The sequence below is a fragment of the Spinacia oleracea genome, chromosome 3 (assembly GCF_020520425.1).
Source record: "Spinacia oleracea cultivar Varoflay chromosome 3, BTI_SOV_V1, whole genome shotgun sequence".
Classification (NCBI taxonomy): Eukaryota; Viridiplantae; Streptophyta; class Magnoliopsida; order Caryophyllales; family Amaranthaceae; genus Spinacia; species Spinacia oleracea.
In genome coordinates, this window is record NC_079489.1 from 116,428,921 (window position 1) to 116,449,352 (window position 20,432).

Here is a 20,432-nt window from a genome sequence, read left to right on the forward strand (position 1 = left end):
TTGTGACGCCCTGCTTAGTGGCACTATTTGCATAATTTTGTAATTATGACTAATTTTTTCGAATGACTAGGCGTCTTTTGAACGTTTTTGCTCTTAGCTTTTGTCGTTTCTGTTTATTTGTGATTGATTCTTCAATTATAGCTGACGCCCCTAAATAGAGACGTCAAATATTTGCCTTGGTCTTTTTGCCAAGGTCTTTAGCTACTTTATATAGCTGTTTGAGAAATGTGTGACCCCTGTGTTCTAGGTGATCAGCCTAGTGAGGGTGCTAATCTGGGCCACTTCTTAGGCCTTTAGACAACTAGTCTTTAATTCTTGAGAGAATGTTAGTTTGCACTTCTCCAAGAGATTCGATAACGTATTTGTCATAAAGGTTTCACAACAAGGCCGGCTTGTAGGGAATTTTTCATTTAGTATTCATTAAAGCATGCTACATGGCGCGTCTATGGTTTGGACGTCTTTACAAAACATTCAATCAAGATAACATAAGTGTTAATCTAGAAAAAGTACTTCTTGAGGTTATCTGCATTCCATGTACGCAAAATCGGACGCCCCTGCATGTCTTGGATCCGGTATGTTCCGTCTCGAACTTCCTCGTAAATCTCGTATGGACCCTCCCAAGTAGGAGTGAGTTTCCCTTGTTCATTGGCGCGTCCGACAGCTTCCATCTTCCTAAGCACAAAATCTCCAACTTTTAATATTCTTCTAGAGACCCTTTTGTTGTACTCCCTAGTCATTCGGAGTTTGTATAGTTGCTGGCGCAGAGCCGCGTTTCCTCTTGTTTCTGGCAAGAAATCCAGTTCCGCTTTCATCATTTCCCAATTGGCGTCTTCATTAAATAACATGACGCGCAGAGTGGGTTCACACATTTCAATGGGTAGGACGGCCTCAGCTCCATAAGCTGACAAGAATGGTGTTTCTCCTGTGGAGTTCTTTGCCGTGGTCCGCATAGACCATAAGACATTGGGTAACTCGTCGGCCCATAGGCCCTTCGCTTTATCAAGCTTCTTTTTCATCCCTTCAGAGATGATTTTGTTGAATGCTTCTACCTGTCCGTTAGCTTGGGGGCGGCCTACTGATGCAAAACATGCTGTGATACCATGATCAGCCAACCAATCTTCCAATTTGGGCGTCTTGAATTGTGGCCCGTTGTCAAAGACAATGGACTGAGGCACGCCGAATCTTGTGATGATGTTTTTCCAGATGAATGCTCTCACATCTTGAGCCTTAGTGTTTTTCAAAGCTTCAGCTTCTACCCATTTGGTGAAATAGTCGACGGCAACTATCACATAACGCAGTCCACCTGGTGCCGTCGTGTAAGGGCCTAATAAGTCCATCCCCCATTTGGCAAATGGTATAGGTCTGGTGATTGGTGTCAGTCTCTGTGCTGGCCGTCGAATTAGATGAGCAAAATCGTTGACATTTATCGCACCGCTTAACCAAGTCAAGAGCATCTTCTTTGAGAGTGGGCCAATAGTATCCAGTTCTTAGAGCTTTTTCTGCCAGGGCCCTCCTTCCTATGTGAGAGCTGCATAATCCCTGATGAAGATCTTCCAGTACTTCATGCCCCTTCTCGGGGGTTACGCAGCGAAGAAGAGGCCGTGAGAAAGCTTTTTTGTATAGAGTCCCATTCCATATCTCAAACCAGGTACTTTTCCTTTGTAATCTTTCTGCCTGCTTGGGATCATCAGGGAGTACTCCATTCATTTTGAAATTGACAATATCATCCATCCAGGTGGTTGTTCGGTCTAAGATTTCTGTTCTCGAGGCGTCAATACTTTTGAGTTATTTTACTTCCCAAAACACATGACGTGGCGTGTCGCAAGATGCTGAGCTTGCCAGTTTGGACAGAGCGTCTGCTTTGTTGTTTTCAGACCAGGGTATATGTTGTATCTCAAAGCTAGTCAGCTGCTGAACTTCTTGGCAGACCTTTTCCAGGTACTTTATCATGGCGTCGTCCTTGGCTTCATATTCTCCTTTTACCTGACTGACGATTAGCTGTAAGTCGGATAAAACCAGGACCTCTGTCGCCCCTGTTGCTTTGCTCATCTGGATTCCGCATATCAAGGCTTCATATTCAGCTTCATTGTTTGACGCCTGAAAGTTAAAGCGCATTGCATATTCATAGACATCCCCTTCTGGTGATTCGCAGATAATGCCGGCTCCACGCCCATTTTGGGTGGCAGAGCCATCCACGTGAACTACCCACTGAGTTTTTTCATTCTTCAAATAGGGTGGCCTAGTCATTTCCGCAATAAAGTCAGCAAAAGCCTGTCCCTTTATGGCCTTCCGCGGCTCATACGAAATATCAAATGCATTAAGCTCAATTGCCCAGTTGAGCATTCTTCCGGACGCTTCCAGATTGATAAATGGCCATTTTAGAGGTTGATCCGTGTACACTATCAGTCGATGAGCCAAGAAGTATGGACAAAGCTTCTTACTAGCTAAGAACAGAGCGAAGCCGAATTTTTCAACAGTTGGATATTTGAGTTCTGCATTCTGCAACATGTGGCTGACAAAATAGACGGGTAGTTACGTTCCATCCCTTTCTGTAAGTAGGACGGCACTTAGAGCGTAGTCTGAGATGGCAAGGTAGAGATACAAAACTTCTCCTGAGAGGGGGCTGACTAGTTGCGGCAGAGTGTGCAGATGTTCTTTTAAACGAAGGAAGGCGGTCTCTGCCTGTGGCGTCCATTCAAACTGGGCCCCCTTTTTGATGGTACTGAAAAAGTAATGACACTTATCTCCGGCTCTAGACAAAAATCGTCCCAAGGCGGCAAGACAACCGGTTAGGTGTTGCACATCTTTGATCGTCTTTGGCGACGTCATATTAATGACGGCCTGTACCTTGTCCGGATTTGCCTCAATGCCCCTTTCATCAATCAAGAAGCCAAGGAACTTGCCAAAGGATACCCAGAAAATGCACTTCTTTGGATTGAGTCTCATTTGGTATGTCCTGAGGGTCTCAAAGGTTTCCCGCAAGTCGTCGAGGTGATCCATCTTTTGCTTGCTTTTTACAATCATATCATCGATATAGGCTTCTATATTCCTCCCCAGTTGCTTTGCAAAAACCGTGTTCACCAACCGTTGGAAGGTGGCTGGGGCATTTTTTAGACCGAACGGCATTACTTTGTAGCAGTACAATCCTTGCTCTGTGACAAATGACGTCTTCTCCTGATCTTTGGGCCACAAAGGGATCTGGTGAAATCCAGAGTAGGCGTCCATGAAGCTCATCATGGCATGCCCAGCTGTTGAGTCGACGAGTTGATCTATCTTCGGCAGTGGGAAACTGTCCTTGGGGCAGGCTCTGTTTAGATCAGTGTAATCGACACATATCCTCCATGTCCCATTGGGTTTGGGTACCAGTACTACATTAGCTACCCAGTCTGGGTACTGACATGGACGTATGAAGCCTGCGTCCATTAGCTTCTGAACTTCATCAGCAGCGGCTAAATTCCTTGCTTCTCCATGATTCCTTTTCTTCTAACGTATTGGCTTTATAGCACTATCTACATTCAGCTTGTGCACGGCTACCGCCAGATCAATGGCTGGCATCTCCTCTACCGTGAAGGCAAATATTTCTTTGTATTCTCGAAGCAGTTGCACTAATGCTGCTGCCATGGGGTCGTCAGGGGGAACTCCAATGGGGACTGTTCGAGACGGATCCGCTAGGTCCAGAATTATAGCATAGTGTGCTCCCACTGGCTCAGGTCGTCTTTCTACATTATGCGCCGTTGGCATCTCTCGGGTTTTATGACGGTTTGTCGGAGGTTTAACTTGTTCGCTTCCCTTTGGAGAGGCTCCCCATGCCGGTGGCTCCAATGCTGATAAGTAACAGTCTCTGGCCAGGTGTTGGTTTCCATAGAGGGACCCAATGCGTCCGTTACTTCCTACGAACTTGACCAGTAGTAAATGAGGAACAATCACAGCTCTTAGGTCGTTGAGTGCTGGACGGCCAAGTATGATATTGAATGCGGTGAGGCTCGCTACAATTGTAAATCGGATGACGCCTTCCTTGGTCACCGGAGGGACACCAATGGAGACTGGGAGCAAGATGGAGCCAATTGGGCGGAGGATGCTTCCTCCAAAACCTACCAAGGGCCTGAATACTCTCTCTATGGCTCCAGGATCGTGCCTCAATTTTTGTAGACAGGGCAGACTGATTATGTCGGACGAGCTCCCCGTGTCCACCAGTACTCTCTTCACTCTGAGATTAGCCACCTTAATCTCTAGAACCAATGGGTCATCATCATATGGTGCTGACGCCCTTGTGTAATCGTCTTTGGAAATTTCCACAGAAGGTAGATTCATCTGCACGGGACGAAGATAAGATGGGCCTGCTTGCCGTACCTCCTTACATGGTTCTCCCGCAGCTATACCCCCTGATATCACCGTAACAACTCCTTTGTCTGAATACCCCTTGGTGGGGAGACTTGTTTCCTCGTATGTGCCTTTTAAACGGATGTACTTGTGAAGGCGTCCTTTAGCCGCGTGGTCGCTTAATATCTTCCTCAACATCCGACAGTTTTGAGTGTCGTGTCCTTCATCTTTGTGAAAAGCACAGAACGGGGCTTGTTGGTTTGAGGTAGCCAGTCGTCGGGGGGGACTGTTCTATTCCAAGACTTGGTCCCTCAGCCAAGAGAATGTCTTCAAGAGCCGTGTTGAACATAAAGGAGCCTCTTGTTGACGACCTCCTTCGCCTTCTTTTTACTTCAGTGCCGCGGCCATTTTTTCTCAAGGTGACGCTCTCATGCTGCCTTCTAGGAATCCCGAGAGAGTGATGACGAGTTTCACCATTCTTCTGTCGTGAAGCTTGACTCGTCCGCCTTCCCGGACGTTCTTCTTTGACATGCCGACTCTCCTTCTCCAGGGTGCGTCCTTCCATGGGTGGATCGAGATCCTCTGATAAAGGTTCCATCATTCTGCCATTATCATGCTCAGGGTTGGCTTCATGGAAAGACCTAGTGATTTCTTTTTGAAGGACGTGCTGAAATCCTTCTTGCCATTCATCTGCAATATCTTGATGGAGATCGTTCAAAAAGTACTGCATGGACCTCGCGGAGGCAGGTCAGCTAGTTACTGCGTCACAATGATTGTTGGACTTATTTTTAGACGTCCTTCCACTGGTAGGGAATCCCATTCCGTCCATGAGTTTTTCGCCCTCAGATTGCAGTTCAGCCATGACACTGTACCTCCCCACAGACGGCGCCAAATGTTGTGGGATCTTTTACGGTGATGACGTGTCACGCGTTCCTCGGAGGTATCAAGTGTGAGCTGGCACGAGCCTCTGGCAACCTGCAAAACAAGAATATTCCCGTAGGAATATTCCCTCCGATGCTTAAGTAAGTATAAGCTAGAGAGAGAAGTAATTTGTAGAGAGAAGGCAGAGCAAAGATAGTTTTAGGTTGGTGGGAATGAATTGATTGCCCTCTTACCTTGGGATTCGAGCCTTTTTTAGGGCTAGGGTTTCTTGGGAAATGATCCCTCATCCCTATCTGTGGGATGTGTGCTCCGTAGGATTAGGGACATGTGTCCTTCTGTCAAACGACCTTTTAGCAAGTTGGGCCAGAGATCATGGGCTTCCTTAAATAAGGCCGCGCCCTTATTTTACCTGAACACTAAGGTCCAGGCCTGCTTCTTGGGCTTGAGCCATGGATTCGTTTGGCTATTTATCATGACCTCTTTGGGCCTTAAGGTGGCAACTATTAGGCCCACATCAGTTGCCCCTCATGAGGGGTGAAAACGGACGTTAGTTTTCACTGCTCTTGGATACTTTTTCTATCGTTCCAGGGTCATGCTTCAACTTCTGTAGGCATTGCAAACTGATTATGTCGGACGAGCTCCCTGTGTCTACTAGCACTCTTTTCACCCTGAGATTGGCCACTTTAATTTCAAGACTAACGGGTCATCATCATATGGTGCTGCTGCCTTGCGGTAATCGTCTTTGGAAATTTCTACATGGGGTAAATCCACTTGCTTCATGCAGAGATGAGAACGAACTGAATTGTCGTCCTTCTCTAGACGGTGCTCCTGCCGCGATCCCTCCTGATATTACTGCTATGAACCCTTCGTCTGAATAACTGTCGCCGTTGTCAGAGAGGGGAGAGGCACACGGCTCCTGGCCTATTATCCTGCTGGCTTCATTTGCATCTGTCAACCATAGATACCGACGTAGGTATCCTCTAGCCGCGTAGCCATCCAGTATTTTCTTCAGCATCCGACAGCTTTGGGTATCATGCCCGTCCTCCTTGTGAAAGGCACAGAACGGAGTGTTCTGTTTCGATGTAGGCGGCCTTTTGGGAGTCCACTGTTCTATTCCCAGATTCTGTCCCTCAGCTAGGAGAATATCTTCAAGAGCCATATTGTAGACAAACAGGCTTCCCGTTGGCGGCTTTTTTCGTTTCCTTCTTACTTCATTGTCTCGACCATTTTCTTTTCGGGTGAAGTTTGCTTGCGGCCATCTAGAGGTAATGGTGGGCCTACTTGTGAAGTGACGACCCTGAGGCTTGTAAGCGGTTCTTTGTGATGCCAGGCTCGTCCGCCGTCCTGGACGTTCTTCTCTTACATGATGGCTTTCTTCCTTCAGAGGTTGTCTTTCCATGGGTGGGCCGCGTCTATCTGCAACTAACTCCACCGTTCTGCCACTTCCTTGTACTGGGTTGGTTTCGCTGAAGGACTTAGTGATTTCTTCTTGGAGGGTTGAAGTCTTTCCTGCTATTCATCCGTGATGTTCTGATGGAGACCATGCAACATGTGCCGCAGGGATCCCGCGGAGGCTGGACGGCTTGCTGAGGCGTCACAATGCCTGTCAGCTTTGTCTCTAACAGGGGGTTGCCCCTTTTTGATAGCAAACCGTGCTCCTTCTGTGCTTTCCTCAGTTTGTTGTTTGGCCACGATACTATACGTCCCCACAGACGGTGCCAAATGTTGTGGGATCTTTTACGGTGATGACGTGTCACGCGTTCCTCGGAGGTATCAAGTATGAGCTGGCACGATCCTCTGGCAACCTTGGGATCTGAACTATTTATAGGGCTAGGGTTCCTTGGGAATTGATCCAATAACCCTAGCTGTAAGATGTGATGCCGGCTGGGGATTGGACCACGTGTCCAGGAGTGAGAGTATGGAATAGGGCCTGATGGTCCCTTTGGTTTTGGGCCTGGCCATGAATCAAGTGGGTTAGAACGTCCTTTTATTACTTAAGGGATCTGGCTTGGGCCATCGTTCAGCCCTTGGACCCACGCGTCATATGTAGGTGGGCTATACTCAGGTTAACCCTGTCTTGGGCCTCCTTATGGAAGTATGCAAAGCCCACATCACTAACTATAAAAAATTAAACAACAAAATTCTTAGACATTGTAACCATTTTTTGAGGCATGGTAACCCTATATTTTTAAAAGAGAATTTTGACTTAAAATCACATTATTCAAGCACAACATGTATCAACGACACTTTTTGATATATTTTTTCATAATAATCCTAATAAAATGCCAAAATAAATTCGGAACAAGTTGTTGAATTTATTTTAAGGCATGGTCCAGAATAAATTTAGTTGTTACCAAGTCCATTTAAGAATTGGTAATTATTATATAATTTTTTATTTTTATTTTTATTTTTATTTTTTTTTACTTTTACGAAGAGATTGGTAACGGAGGAATATTTTAGAAAAGGTTGTATTATTGCTTCTCCGGAGGAAAAGAGAGAGATTTCATGCGTGATTGCAGTTCACGTTAAGTAAATTTATCCCCCTTTTCACTTCATAATCTCTCGTGTTAAAAATTTGATGGGTGGATTTTACATAAAAAAATTTCATGCGTGATTAGGAATTTTGACTTTATGAACAATTGCTTGATTCTATGCGTTAGACTTTAATGATGGGTGATTACAATAGTCCGACTTTAAATTGATTTAATTATCATTTTTTAAATATATTTGATAGGAGATATTAAAGGGTGTTTTGGTCTATTCTATAGAGGGACACCAAAAGTGTATTTACTAAATTAACCTCAGGTGTTCTCTTATAGAATAGAGATAAAATTAATGATACAAAAACACATACGTACATACATACCCAAGTGTACTTCCGTTTCAAAATGAATTTTATGTTTTCCGTTTTTAGTCTGTTTCATGATGTTCTTTACATTGTACATTATTCTATATTTTGACATGAAAGTTTACTATCTTACCCCTCTTACCCCATAACAGTTATCATTTTTTTTACTTTATTCATTTATACTTACATCTACCCACTTGTTCCATATTAAAGAGTATATTATATCTGTCCATGTTTTTACCCACTCTCTCTTTTTTGTCTTACTATTTGTGCAAATTTTGAACTTAAGCACATTATAAAACGGAGGTAGTATGTACTTTACCGGTCAGAATCATTTCTAATGCATATTAATGAGTTTATAATCAGTAAAACTTTTAATCGACATGGTAGAGTTTGTATGTGATTAGCAACTTATCCTAACTTCTTACAAAGATTCATTCATACCCTTGAAAAAGTCAATAAATGGCGCAAAGTAAGTACAGGGGAGGCCCATCCCATAGCCCATGCTCGAAATAATTCTTTGGAGCTAACACCCATCTTTATACCTAAATATAACTTCCCTGTGTTCGAATGTTTTGAGCTCATTAGCCCAACCTACTCATCATCTCTCTCGTCCCAGGTTGATAATTTCCATCAAAATTTATCTCCTTGGGCATTGTTATTCCTTGTGTTGTCGCTTCCTGTCTCTTACCCACCTCCCCCTCCAAAATCATCAAACTCAGGTAGCTCATTTGGGTCGGCTCTATCGACATTCCCTATCTCGGACGGAGAGGAAGACATGATGAACGCAGTTAGGGATCTAAACTTCGTTATTTCCTCTCCGGAGAGTGGTGATATCTCGTCGGACCCGTCTGGTTTTCTGGAGAAAAGCTTGAAAACATCTGTGAGGTACAACAAGAAGCAGAAGGCGATGGAGAAATGTAGGAAGACTATAAGCAAGAAAATATGGAAGCCTACGGGTTTGTTGGCCATGGAACTGCATAAAGGTTCACTGGTGAAGGAAGTCTCGCTGTGAAAGAAGAGAACAATGGGGAAGAGCATGCTGCGGCAAACGACGATGAAGCATCAACTTCGAAACCAAGGAAAAAGGTGAACAAACCAAAGCAATATAAAGGAAATGGGAAAATGAAATTCGGCTTCAGTGACAGTGACTGTGGTGAGGACTATATGTCGAGTGAAGGGCAAGGGTCTGAAGATGATGATGGTGCATCTCGCCACGAGCAGACTTCAAAGTGAAGGAAATAATGCCCTTGGTCCAAGTATGCATATAATGTTAAGTCTAATAAATGCGGTTCAGTATTAATTAACAAGTTAATCATTCAGTGAGATCAAGTGAGCTGAATGCCTAGCTAGAGGCCGCTTCAGTTCAAGTGGAATTAATAATATTAATCCACAGCTTACTCTTGACTGAACCCGTAGGGTCACACAAATAGTACGTAAACGGATCAAGTATTTAATGGCATTAAATACTCCATCTATGGATATTCGGAATCGACGGATCTTGGTTCCAGTGGGAGCTGAGATCGTCAAAGGCAAGAAATGAATACTCCGGAAACGATGATATTGCCGGAAACGGAAATATGGATCGTATCGGAAATATAAATATTATCCAAGTCGTAGATGTTGCCGGAAACGGAAACATGGTACGTATCGGAAAATATTAATGGAAACAAGAAATATTGTCGGAATCGGAAATATTGCCGGAAACGGAAATATTGTCAGAATCGGAAATATTATCGGAATCGGAAAATAATTCTGGAAACGCAAATATTAAATATTTGTTCGAAACGGAAATTAATTCCAGAATCGAAAATTTTAAATATTGTTCGTATCGGAAATGAAATCCGGATTCGGGAATTTAATCGAAAAGCGTATCGTACGAATTAGCATCGGACGAGGCTTGCTAGACAAAGTTATACGAGTTTAAAAACTCGTTGTATAAACAAGGATAGTTGATTAACAAGCTAGACCTTTAACTCGTTGATCGTGAATGCAAGACAAGACCTATTGACTTACAATCAGTTCTTTGAATAGGAAACGCGTCCAAAACAAAGAAAAAAAGCTGAATTATAAACTATAATTCGAAATGTAACAAACAAGTGTTTTAATCATCCAGTTGGTTGTTTATTCTAATCAAGAAGCTGACTATAAATAGCCAAAAACCAACAGCTACAAGAGCTTTAAACGGCTAATTAAGAGCCATTTAAGAGCCTTTAAAACTGGCAGTTACAAGCTCTAAAGCCTCCTAATTCAGTCACTAAATTGGAGGTTACAAAGGCTTAAAACTCTCCTTACAAACAGCAATAATCAAAGCTAAGTAATGACTGAATTTAAATTGGGGATTTAAACAAATATCCCTTTATTAAACCGACTTTAACCAAAGCAATTAAACTAATAAGTGCGTACAATCTGTTTAAACAAGCGGACCAATGTGATTAAACGGACCAGTTTGATTAACGTACCACCTTGATAATAAGGACCATATAACGAGCTCACTCAATCCAAGTCACCATGCACACAAAATGAGCCATTGAACCCAAATCAGTTTTGGTTCCAATTGCTAGCATAAGACTATCACTTTCATCCATAACCGTATCACTAACCATACTACGTGAACCCAGCCCATTTCTATTGCAAACAAGACAAATGAAAACCAAGGAAAATGAGTTAGAAAAGTCAAAGTTATTGAATTAGAGCACACTAACACGTGATATTCAAGAGGAAATTTTCCACCTTCCTCTTTGAGCCTCACATTCTGCAAGTCAAGAAGGAAAGCGCTAGAAATCAGCAACCAATTCAAACTCCTTCTCTAAAGATCTATTTAGCGTATCTGCTGCAAATTCGGAGCACGGTTATCAGTTATTCAATCATCACATGGATGATTTTCTGGTTCCGAGATCTCCGCTCAAATTAGGGTTTGTCATATATAAATTTTCATCTCAACCCTATACGGGAACACACAAAAAAATATACACAGAGACAGAGACGACACACACAAGAGTTAGAAAATCACCAGTTGAAGATTGTTAATTACGTTTGAGTTGGGGCAATTGAGAAGAGAAGATAACCATTGGAGGGGAGCTTAGCCTCAATCCAAGGCCGAACAAGAACAACGGAGGAGTACGGGGTCGAAGCCGGGTTCGTTTGGTGTTCTTGCGCACAAAATTAATGAGTTCTTCCTCTCAATTTGTCAAATTCATACGTGTTTAATATCTTCATGATCTGCTCAGTCACTTTGTTAATTATCAAATTTCTATTTTCAATATTATGGATTGATCTTGGATACTATTATCTCATTGAGTGATTTTGCTAGTTAATTATTATTTGAAGTTGCTTTTGAATCATTGCCTAAACTACTACTATACGTATTACTAGTGTATGTATGGTGCTAATTATTGTTAGCTATATTGTCTAGCTTAGTTTAGATTATATAGTAAAGTGACCCCTAATTTACATTAAATCTGCAATCATGGTTTAATTTAAATTAGAGAGTAAGTTTAATAATTAGTCTAATCATTTAATTGGTTAGAATAATTAGGACTAATGATGTCTCCTAGTTCTTAATTCTACCAAGTCTAATTTATACACGTTGCGATCAGATTTGTGTGAGTTGGGCTGGTTTAGAATCAATTTGGCTTAGTTCATAATTGGTTATGAATAAGGGAGTACAGGGAGTCTTTGTTATTTAAGACTCTACAATTAGTCTAATAGTTAGAATTGGTAAATCCTCAAGATCAATTGTGTGTTACGGTTAATTAACTAAATCCAGTAAGGTTTATGGGATTGAAACGGTTAGTAGTGTCATCACATGTAAAGAGTAGATTAGTTTTTCAGTTATCTAATTCTCTGGGTTAATATTATCTCCAAACCCCCCCCAATCTCTTTAAATAGTGTAAATAATTGTGTAGTCCAACTTAATTATGTGACTGAAAATGTTTTTAGTTAAACAATGAATTTAGGTATTGAAGGTGGGCGACCTCCATTGACGGTGAACTCGAAGGCAGCTGCTGCGGTGTAGTTCCTAGTCAATGAGTTTTCTCTTTCTCTATTTTCAATTGAGAGTACTTGTATTGTTCTTTTTTTGGATTTACAATTCATTACACTCAAATTTAATTTTAGTTTTCATGTTCCTGGAAGTTTTTCTTACTCGAAAAAACGCTGAGTATTTTCTGATTAATGTTGAGTTTGGTATTTATTCAATTCATATGATTGTTGGATTCATTGCTCTAGGTTTAATCTTCATATTTGTGATAGTGCACGATTACAGGTGTGGAGTAATTAGACTATGCTAGATTACTACTTGACGCGGCGTTAAGCGGTTATTTAGAGTTAACGACTTAGTATTGTTAGGAGTGAGCTGATCACTTTAATTTTATTAAGTATATGGATTGTTCTAATGAAACTAGTTTATTAGGGTTAGATTTATCGCGGCGGTAAGTTCACAACCTATTTCCCAAACTAAGTGTTAAATGAGATTAGGCTGCTTGGAAAATGGAGTTTAAATTGTCTGGCCTTGCTATAATCAAACCATGCCAATTGGGCTTGTTTGCTTGTCACTTGTAAATAACTAGTTTAGTTAGTTCTTTAGCTTTTACGTAGATCGTTTAAGTGAGTCTTAAATACCCCCCTCTTTGTGAATAGGTATATAATTGCATATGCTAGGTATGCTATAACTATGTCGGATTGGATGTAAGACTCGTTTGGTTAGTTAAACTTTGATGTTAGAAATTAGTAGTTTCTTCGTGGGATCGACCCTTTCTTATCCTTTTACTACTTGTTAATATTTTTGAAGGTCTAAGATAGGTTTTTAATTTAATACGAGAATCAACACGTATCAAATTTTGGCGCCGTTGCCGGGGAGATTTATATTCTTTCTTTACTCAAAGTTTAACTAAGATACTAAATTTTCTTTTGGAATTTAGTTGATATATATAAAAAAATTATTAATTATTCCTTGTGATATTTGGTTGTCTAAATAAACTTTGGTTAGGTTGAAATTTCTAAGCTTATAGTATGTTTCTTAATATTTTTTTCTTTTTTGCATACTTTGTGCCTAGCTAATTCTGCTGACTGGTATTTGGGTTATTCAAGGAGGTAGAGACACTTTCTCTACATTTATAAGTAGTAACTTCCATTGTATTCGTTTTATAATTTTTTACTTGACATTGTGAGTAGCTCTTTAAATCATATGCTATGCTAAATCTGAAATCTCTGCACATATATTCTATCTTATGCATTATGATTAATGAAATACTACGGTTAGATGCATAAACTAGAGTGAAAATCAATTGAAAGCTTGAATTCAAAGGAAAATAATAATAAAAAAAAAATTGCTAAATTATATGTGTTACCCTACTAGATCACTGTTTTCATGATGTTTTAATAGCTGTAAATTTCTAAATTAAAATGCCACTTGTTATTACCTGTTATACTGAAGTCTAGTTTACATTAGGGTGTGTAATCAAGCTAGTTTACATTTCTAAATGTCTTGTGGTGTTAGAGTAACCTGAACTTACTTCTACCTTGCTGAAAATTTCATTTTGAGTAATCACTGAAGTCTATTACCTGAAATTTATCTACATCTTGTTCTATCATACGGCCATAGCTCAAAGTACATGGAGTTGTCCAACTAGGGTTCAGGAAGTTATTGCTTGATTTTGTGTGAACTATAAGGCTGTCTGAAAATCTGGTTTTAAAAGTTGCTGAAAGTATTCTGATTAGTCTTCTGTGATGCTATTTGATAAAACCTCATAATCACCCTTTATTGTCACTCTCAGTGAGGTGTTAATGAGGATATTTGTAATATACAAATTCTTGTTCAAAGAGCAATTACTAAGACTATGCACAATTATGTCTAGGTGATGCAATTTTAAATGTAACTAGGGGCATGCATGTGATGAATTTCTGTTTTCTGAATGCATTCTACTGAATTCTATTTTACAGTGGCTACTGAATGCATTTGCAGTAGCTGTTATAATAAAAGCATAATGTTCATTAGAAATGTATAGTGTTTTCAGGTGTTAGTTTCTCTTTCTAACTGATTGTTGTGGCTTGAAATGAATTCATGATTCTTGTTGTTACACTTTAAATAAAGCATTGTTAGATAAATCAATTTTGATGTCCATACCTGTTATCCCACTTTTTGGACTAACGACATAACTGCACTAACGTTTGATCATGTCGTGTCAACCAGGTTCTGTCGTGTCACAGGTAAGCATAGTTCCAGGGAGATACGTCCGACGTAGCGTCGTATGACGAGGCATAGACGACGAAGGACAGGCGACGACGCGCAAGCAACAGAGACGCGTCATCTCTGGACAGACCGATAAAGATAAGTTAACCTAAAGCCCATGATGGGCAGCGCCGTCATGATAGCAGGAACAAGTCCAAGACATGCGCGAGAAACGTGGAGGTAGTTGAAGACCAAAGAGACGTGTGACAAAGATATCCCTATCTTTGTGGGATTCTCTCAACCATCTAGACCGTTGGAAATCTCCTATAAAAGGACGAAGACGAAGACAAGCGAAGGGCACGTGAACTCAAGCTCTCATACTCTCAAGCCATAAAAGCATTCATATTACTCTTGTATTCGTTCTTTAGTTTTGCTACATTGATTTCTAGAATAATACACAAACAATCATATAAGAAACTTAGTGGATTGATAGCCTCATAGCTATCCGCGGTTTTTTACCTTATTCCTGGGTTTTCCGCGTCAACACTTCTCTGTGTCGTGTCTCTTTTGTCTTCCTTTATTTGATTCTTGCTTAGTTAGTGTCGACCCAAGCCAAAGGTCGCCCCTAAACGAAATTTGGCATAAACAGTTTGGCGCCGTCTGTGGGGACATTAACTAGGTTTCACACAAAATCACCCTACACACCATGACTACTGAAGAGATGATGCTCGTAGAGATGAAAGCGGCCTACGAGAAGGCCCAAGCAGAGCTGGCCCAAGAAAGGGCCTCCATTGAAAACCTCGAGAAGGAGCTCGAATCTGTGAAAAGCACCAAGTATCAATCACGTTACAAGCCAGGTGCAAAACCGAAGAAGTTGATATTCGAGATGACCGACGACTCCGAGGACCTGACCGACGGCGAGGAGCCACAGGGGGAAGAGGATGAAGCAACACTAGACCCCGTCACCAAGCGCCTAAATAAGATGGAAAATCACATGAAGAAGCGATGCTCGTTGATGATGAAGTTGATGACCAAACTGCCAGGGGCACCCACGCCCGAGGAAATCGAACAGACCGATGGATATGCAGCGTCGCCGTTTTGTGAAGCGATCGCTAGGGTGACGGTACCACACCAGCTCCGACTCCCTACCTGGACCACCCTGTACGACGGAACGTCTGATCCATAGAGACACGTCAACTTCTACAAGCAGCGAATATGGCAGATCGGCATCCCCTACGACCTGGTCGAGCCCGTCATGTGCAAATCCTTCGGAGGAACCCTCGACGGAGCAGCCCTGGAATGGCTCATGAACATAACACCTGGATCCATCTTCTGCCTGTCCGACCTCATCAACGCCTTCTACCAACAATTCGCCAGCAGTCGCCAGTTGGAGAAACAAACAAGTGACCTCTATCGGTTGGTCCAAGGACCTACCGAGTCGGTACGCGATTATTTTAACCGTTTTAATTGTGAGAAAATTAGTATAAAAAACTGTGATGTCAGGACAGCCATCGAAGCATTCAAGAGAGGTCTCGTCCCCAACTCGGAGCTGTACCGGGAACTAACCAAATATCCCTGTGCAACCTTCGAAGAGGTCAGATCGAGGGCCACTGCCCAGATGCGGATTGAAGACGACGAGATTACACGAATGGCTTCTCAGCGACCAACAGGGGGCAGCAGCGACAGGAGGTCGTACACCCCAAGGAACAACAGCTGGAGACACCAACCATACAACCGCCAGAATCAGGTACAAAATGTCAATCAATATGATGATACTAACAGTGTTTACAGGAATGAACGGGTCGTTTATCCCCCCATCTCCGAGTATGGCTTCAACGTCGACATCGGAGGCGTGGTGAACGCCCTTCAAAGTGTAGGTGGTACCGTCAGATGGCCTAAGAAGAGCGACAGACCAGACTCTACGAAGGACATGAGCAGGTGGTGCGACATCCACCGCGAGAATGGCCACACAACCGAGGAATGCATCTCCCTCAAAAAGGAGGTAGCGTATCTGTTGAAAAGAGGCCACCTGAAGGACCTACTGAGCGACAAAGGAAAGGAGACGTACAACAAGGATAGCAACTCCCAACCCAACCCAGCACCAAGCGGCGACCGACCGGCCCCGCCCACGTTCGAAAAAGTGGTAAACGTTATTTCTGGTGGTTAAAGATATATGTGGACTAACTTCTTCTGCAGCTAAAAAAATCAACAGAGGCGAATCTGAAGCCGTCAAAGAGGGGCAGACCGAAGACGAAGTAGCACTCGACAAGTCATTAGCAGCGATGATAATAACCTTCGACGACTCAGATTCAACCGACACACAACAGGAACATCATGACGGTCTAGTCATATCGCTTCCAATAGGCAACGCTCTCATCAAAAGGATATTGATCGACAACGGCAGTTCAGCAAACGTATTGTTCCTAGAGGCTCTGCAAGAAATGGGACTAGACGAAAAGAGTATATTCAGAAGGTCGACAGTCCTAGTAGGATTCAGTGGAGAATCGCTACGAACAGTAGGAGAGATATCGCTGCCTACATACGCAGAAGGTGTTAATGTGATGACCAAGTTCAACGTCGTCAACTTCCCATCAGCATACAACGTCATTTTGGGACGACCATGGATCCACAAAATGAAGGCGGTGCCGTCAACATACCACCAGTCAATCAAGTTCCCAACCAAATGGGGAGTCATGGAAATCAAAGGACAACAGAGGGACGCAAAGAAATGTTATGAAACGGCGCTGAAACCATCAAAGTCATCCATCTAGCCATTACAGCCAGGGTCGACGGTAGACGACCCCGACGACCAACAGATCGATGAGATAATACTAGATCAGACAAAGCCAGACCAAGTAGTAAGGATCGGAGCGTCGCTGCCTGACAACATCAAAAGTCAGATAGTGTCATTCCTAAGAGAAAACTCGGACTGCTTCGCTTGGTCGCACGAGGACATGACAGGAATCAGTCCAGACGTCATCACCCACAAACTCAATGTCGACCCCAACTTTAAGCCAGTGAAGCTGAAACGACGAAAATTCGCACCTGAGAGAAATAAAATCATAGACGAAGAGGTCCAAAAACTGATAGACTCCGGGAAAGTCAGAGAAGTCAAGTATCCAGATTGGTTAGCAAACGTCGTCGTCGTCAGTAAAAAGAATGGAAAGTGGAGAGTCTGTATCGATTTCACAGACATCAACAAAGCATGCCCTAAAGACCCATTCCCACTGCCGCACATCGACGCCCTGGTCGACGCCACTGCTGGACACGAGCTACTAACATTTATGGACGCCTACTCCGGATACAACTAGATCCTTATGCACCCAGACGACCAGGAGAAAACATCTTTTGTAACAGACAGAGGAATTTATTGTTATAAAGTCATGCCTTTTGGTCTTAAAAATGCAGGTGCGACGTACCAACGATTGGTCAACAAAATGTTCAAAGACCAACTTGGAGACACGATGGAGGTCTACATCGACGACATGCTCGTAAAATCAAGGAAAGCTGACGACCATGTCGAACACCTACGACAATCCTTCGACATATTAAGGAAATATGGTATGAAACGTAACCCAACTAAATGTTCTTTCGGAGTGTCTGCAGGGAAATTCTTAGGTTACATCGTCACCCAAAGAGGAATCGAGGCCAGCCCCGACCAGGTGCGCGCAATCATCAACATTCAATCCCCCAGGAACATAAAAGAGGTACAACGCTTGACAGGAAGAGTGGCGGCGCTAAATCGTTTTATCTCGCGGTCGTCGGACAAGTGTCGTCTATTCTACGACGTCTTGCGCAGAAACAAAGGTTTTAGCTGGTCCGACGACCACGAAACAGCCTTGCAAAACCTCAAAAAATACATGATGTCGCCACCCCTCTTGTCCAAGCCCAAAGAAGGCGAAGTCCTACAACTGTACCTTGCCGTCAGCTCCACAGCAGTCAGCGCAGTCCTAGCTCGAGAAGACGAAACGCAACAGCTACCTATTTACTACATAAGTAAGTCGCTACTAGAATCGGAAACCAGGTATCCCTCCCACGAAAAACTCGTTTTAGCACTCGTTACTGTAGCTAGAAAACTAAGGCATTATTTCGAAACTCACCAAATAGTGGTGATGACTAATTATCCAATCAAGTATGTGATGCGTAGACCAGAACTAACAGGTCGAATGGAGAAATGGACGATGGCGCTAGGAAGCTTCGACATCAAATACCAACCAAGAACGACGGTGAAATCGCAGGCCCTAGCAGACTTTGTGGCAGACTTTAGCCCCGACTTGGAGAAAATAGCGGACGAAGAAGTCAAACTCATCAATAACGTAGAAGAGGTATGGACACTCTTCGTCGACGGTTCGTCTAACTTTCGCGGTGCAGGTCTAGGCGTCGTGCTAAAGTCACCACAAGGGGACATGATAGCACAAGCCATATGCTGCGATTTCAAAGCGACAAACAACGAAGCAGAATACGAGGCGTTAATCGTCGGATTGACGCTAGCTGAAGAATTGGGGGCAAGCGGACTCAACATCTTTAGCGACTCACAATTAATCGTCAACCAGATCAACGGCGATTATGAGGCTAAAGACCTGAAAATGACCTTATACCTCGAAAAAGCAAAAAAGCTAGCCTCCAAATTCAAACCCCTCTCCATTAAACAAGTGCCACGAGACTTGAACACGCAAGCCGACGCCCTTGCCAATCTAGGATCCGCACTCAAAAAATCACCATTCTCGACCATACCTCTAGTACACCTATTGTCACCCGCTATTGAAAAAGACATACCACAAGATTCCAGCCTCGTCCTATCAGCCACAAACACTGACAGCTGGACCAAGCCCATCCTCGACTACCTAACACATGAAACCCTACCCGACGACAAGCTCGAGGCCAGGAAAATACTTTTCAAAGCTTCACGATATGTTATTTTGCAGGGTATACTATTTAAAAGATCAGCGAACGGAATGTTGATGCGATGCGCAGAAAAAACAGAATGGGAAAGACTACAAAAGCAATACCACGAAGGAGAATGTGGCGGACATGAAGGAGGACGAAGCCTGTCAACCAGAATCAAAAGAAACGGATACTATTGGCCAAAGATGCTCAAAGACGCAATGAGGTACGTAGCTAAGTGCGACAAATGTCAACGACACGCAGGTATGACACATAAACCATCTGAATTCTTACACCCCACCTTAACTCCGTGGCCTTTCATGAAATGGGGAATGGGCATCGTCGGTAAATTACCCGTCGCCCCAGGACAAAAGGTCTTCATGCTAGCTCTAACAGATTATTTTTCTAAGTGGATAGAAGCAGGTGCGTTCCAATAAGTAAGAGACAAAGAGGTATGTTCGTTCATATGGACTAACATTATATGCAGATTCGGAGTGCCATCAGAAATCATATGCGACAACGGATCCCAATTCATCAGCGACAAGACTAAGGCTTTCTGCAAGACGTGGAACATTGAGCTAAAGACGTCAACGCCAAGATACCCCCAAGCAAATGGACAGGCGGAATCCAGCAACAAAACAATCATCGCATCGCTAAAAAAGCGGCTGGACGATAAGAAGGGACGATGGGCAGAAGAGCTGCCATCCATCCTATGGGCCAACAGGACGACGCCTAGGATGGCGACGGGACAGACTCCCTTCTCACTCGTTTACGGGTGCAAAGCAGTACTACCCCCTGAAGTGACGCTGCCCAGTGCACGATATGGACTCATGACGCCAGAGCAGAACGACGTCGAACTTAGTGAAAATCTCGACAACACAGAAGACTTCAGAGAAGCAGCGTTGATAAGAATGGCGTCGCAACAACAGATTGTGGCAAAATGCTTCAACAAAAACGTCAAAGTAAAAGTGTTCAAGGAGGGCGACTGGGTGTTGCGCAAAGTGTTCCAAAACACAAAAGAATTTAACGCAGGTAAACTCGCGCCAGCTTGGGAAGGACCATACTTGATCGATAAAATCGTCGGAAAGGGGGCATACAGGCTCGTCACCAAAGACGGCAAGTCGGTCCCCCGAAGCTGGAACGCTACACATCTTAAACTCTATCACTTTTAAAATATCCGTCGTAGCCAATTTTATCAGTTGTCGTACCATCGTTTCTACCTTCTTCGTTACTTTTTGTCGCTTTATTTGTTTGGAATTGTTACTAACTTAGGCATCGGAGGGCCGTTGGCATCCCCAACGGCCAATCCTCCTAGCAACCCATGTT

The 20,432-nt window shown here is 43.0% G+C and overlaps 3 protein-coding genes and 1 long non-coding RNA gene across 4 annotated transcripts; 3 read left to right on the plus strand and 1 right to left on the minus strand.

The window, feature by feature from the left end:
* Positions 1 to 443: 443 nt before the first annotated feature.
* On the minus strand, positions 444 to 1,016 carry LOC130470008 (uncharacterized). The gene is made up of 2 exons (XM_056839560.1): positions 591 to 1,016; positions 444 to 458 (listed from the first exon to the last, which is right to left on the minus strand). The coding sequence occupies exons 1-2, from the start codon at positions 1,014 to 1,016 to the stop codon at positions 444 to 446; spliced, it is 441 nt and encodes a 146-aa protein (XP_056695538.1).
* Positions 1,017 to 10,751: 9,735 nt separating this feature from the next.
* Positions 10,752 to 14,745, plus strand: LOC130470484 (uncharacterized). The gene is made up of 2 exons (XR_008930918.1): positions 10,752 to 12,062; positions 14,244 to 14,745. It is a non-coding gene; the product is annotated as an uncharacterized lncRNA (long non-coding RNA).
* Positions 14,746 to 15,477: 732 nt separating this feature from the next.
* LOC130470010 (uncharacterized) lies at positions 15,478 to 16,389 on the plus strand. The gene has a single exon (XM_056839561.1). The coding sequence runs from the start codon at positions 15,478 to 15,480 to the stop codon at positions 16,387 to 16,389; it is 912 nt and encodes a 303-aa protein (XP_056695539.1).
* Positions 16,390 to 18,403: 2,014 nt separating this feature from the next.
* Positions 18,404 to 19,688, plus strand: LOC130470011 (uncharacterized). Its single transcript, XM_056839562.1, has 2 exons — positions 18,404 to 19,529; positions 19,594 to 19,688. Exons 1-2 carry the CDS (start codon positions 18,404 to 18,406, stop codon positions 19,686 to 19,688), a joined length of 1,221 nt encoding a protein of 406 aa, XP_056695540.1.
* The last annotated feature ends 744 nt before the right edge of the window (positions 19,689 to 20,432 follow it).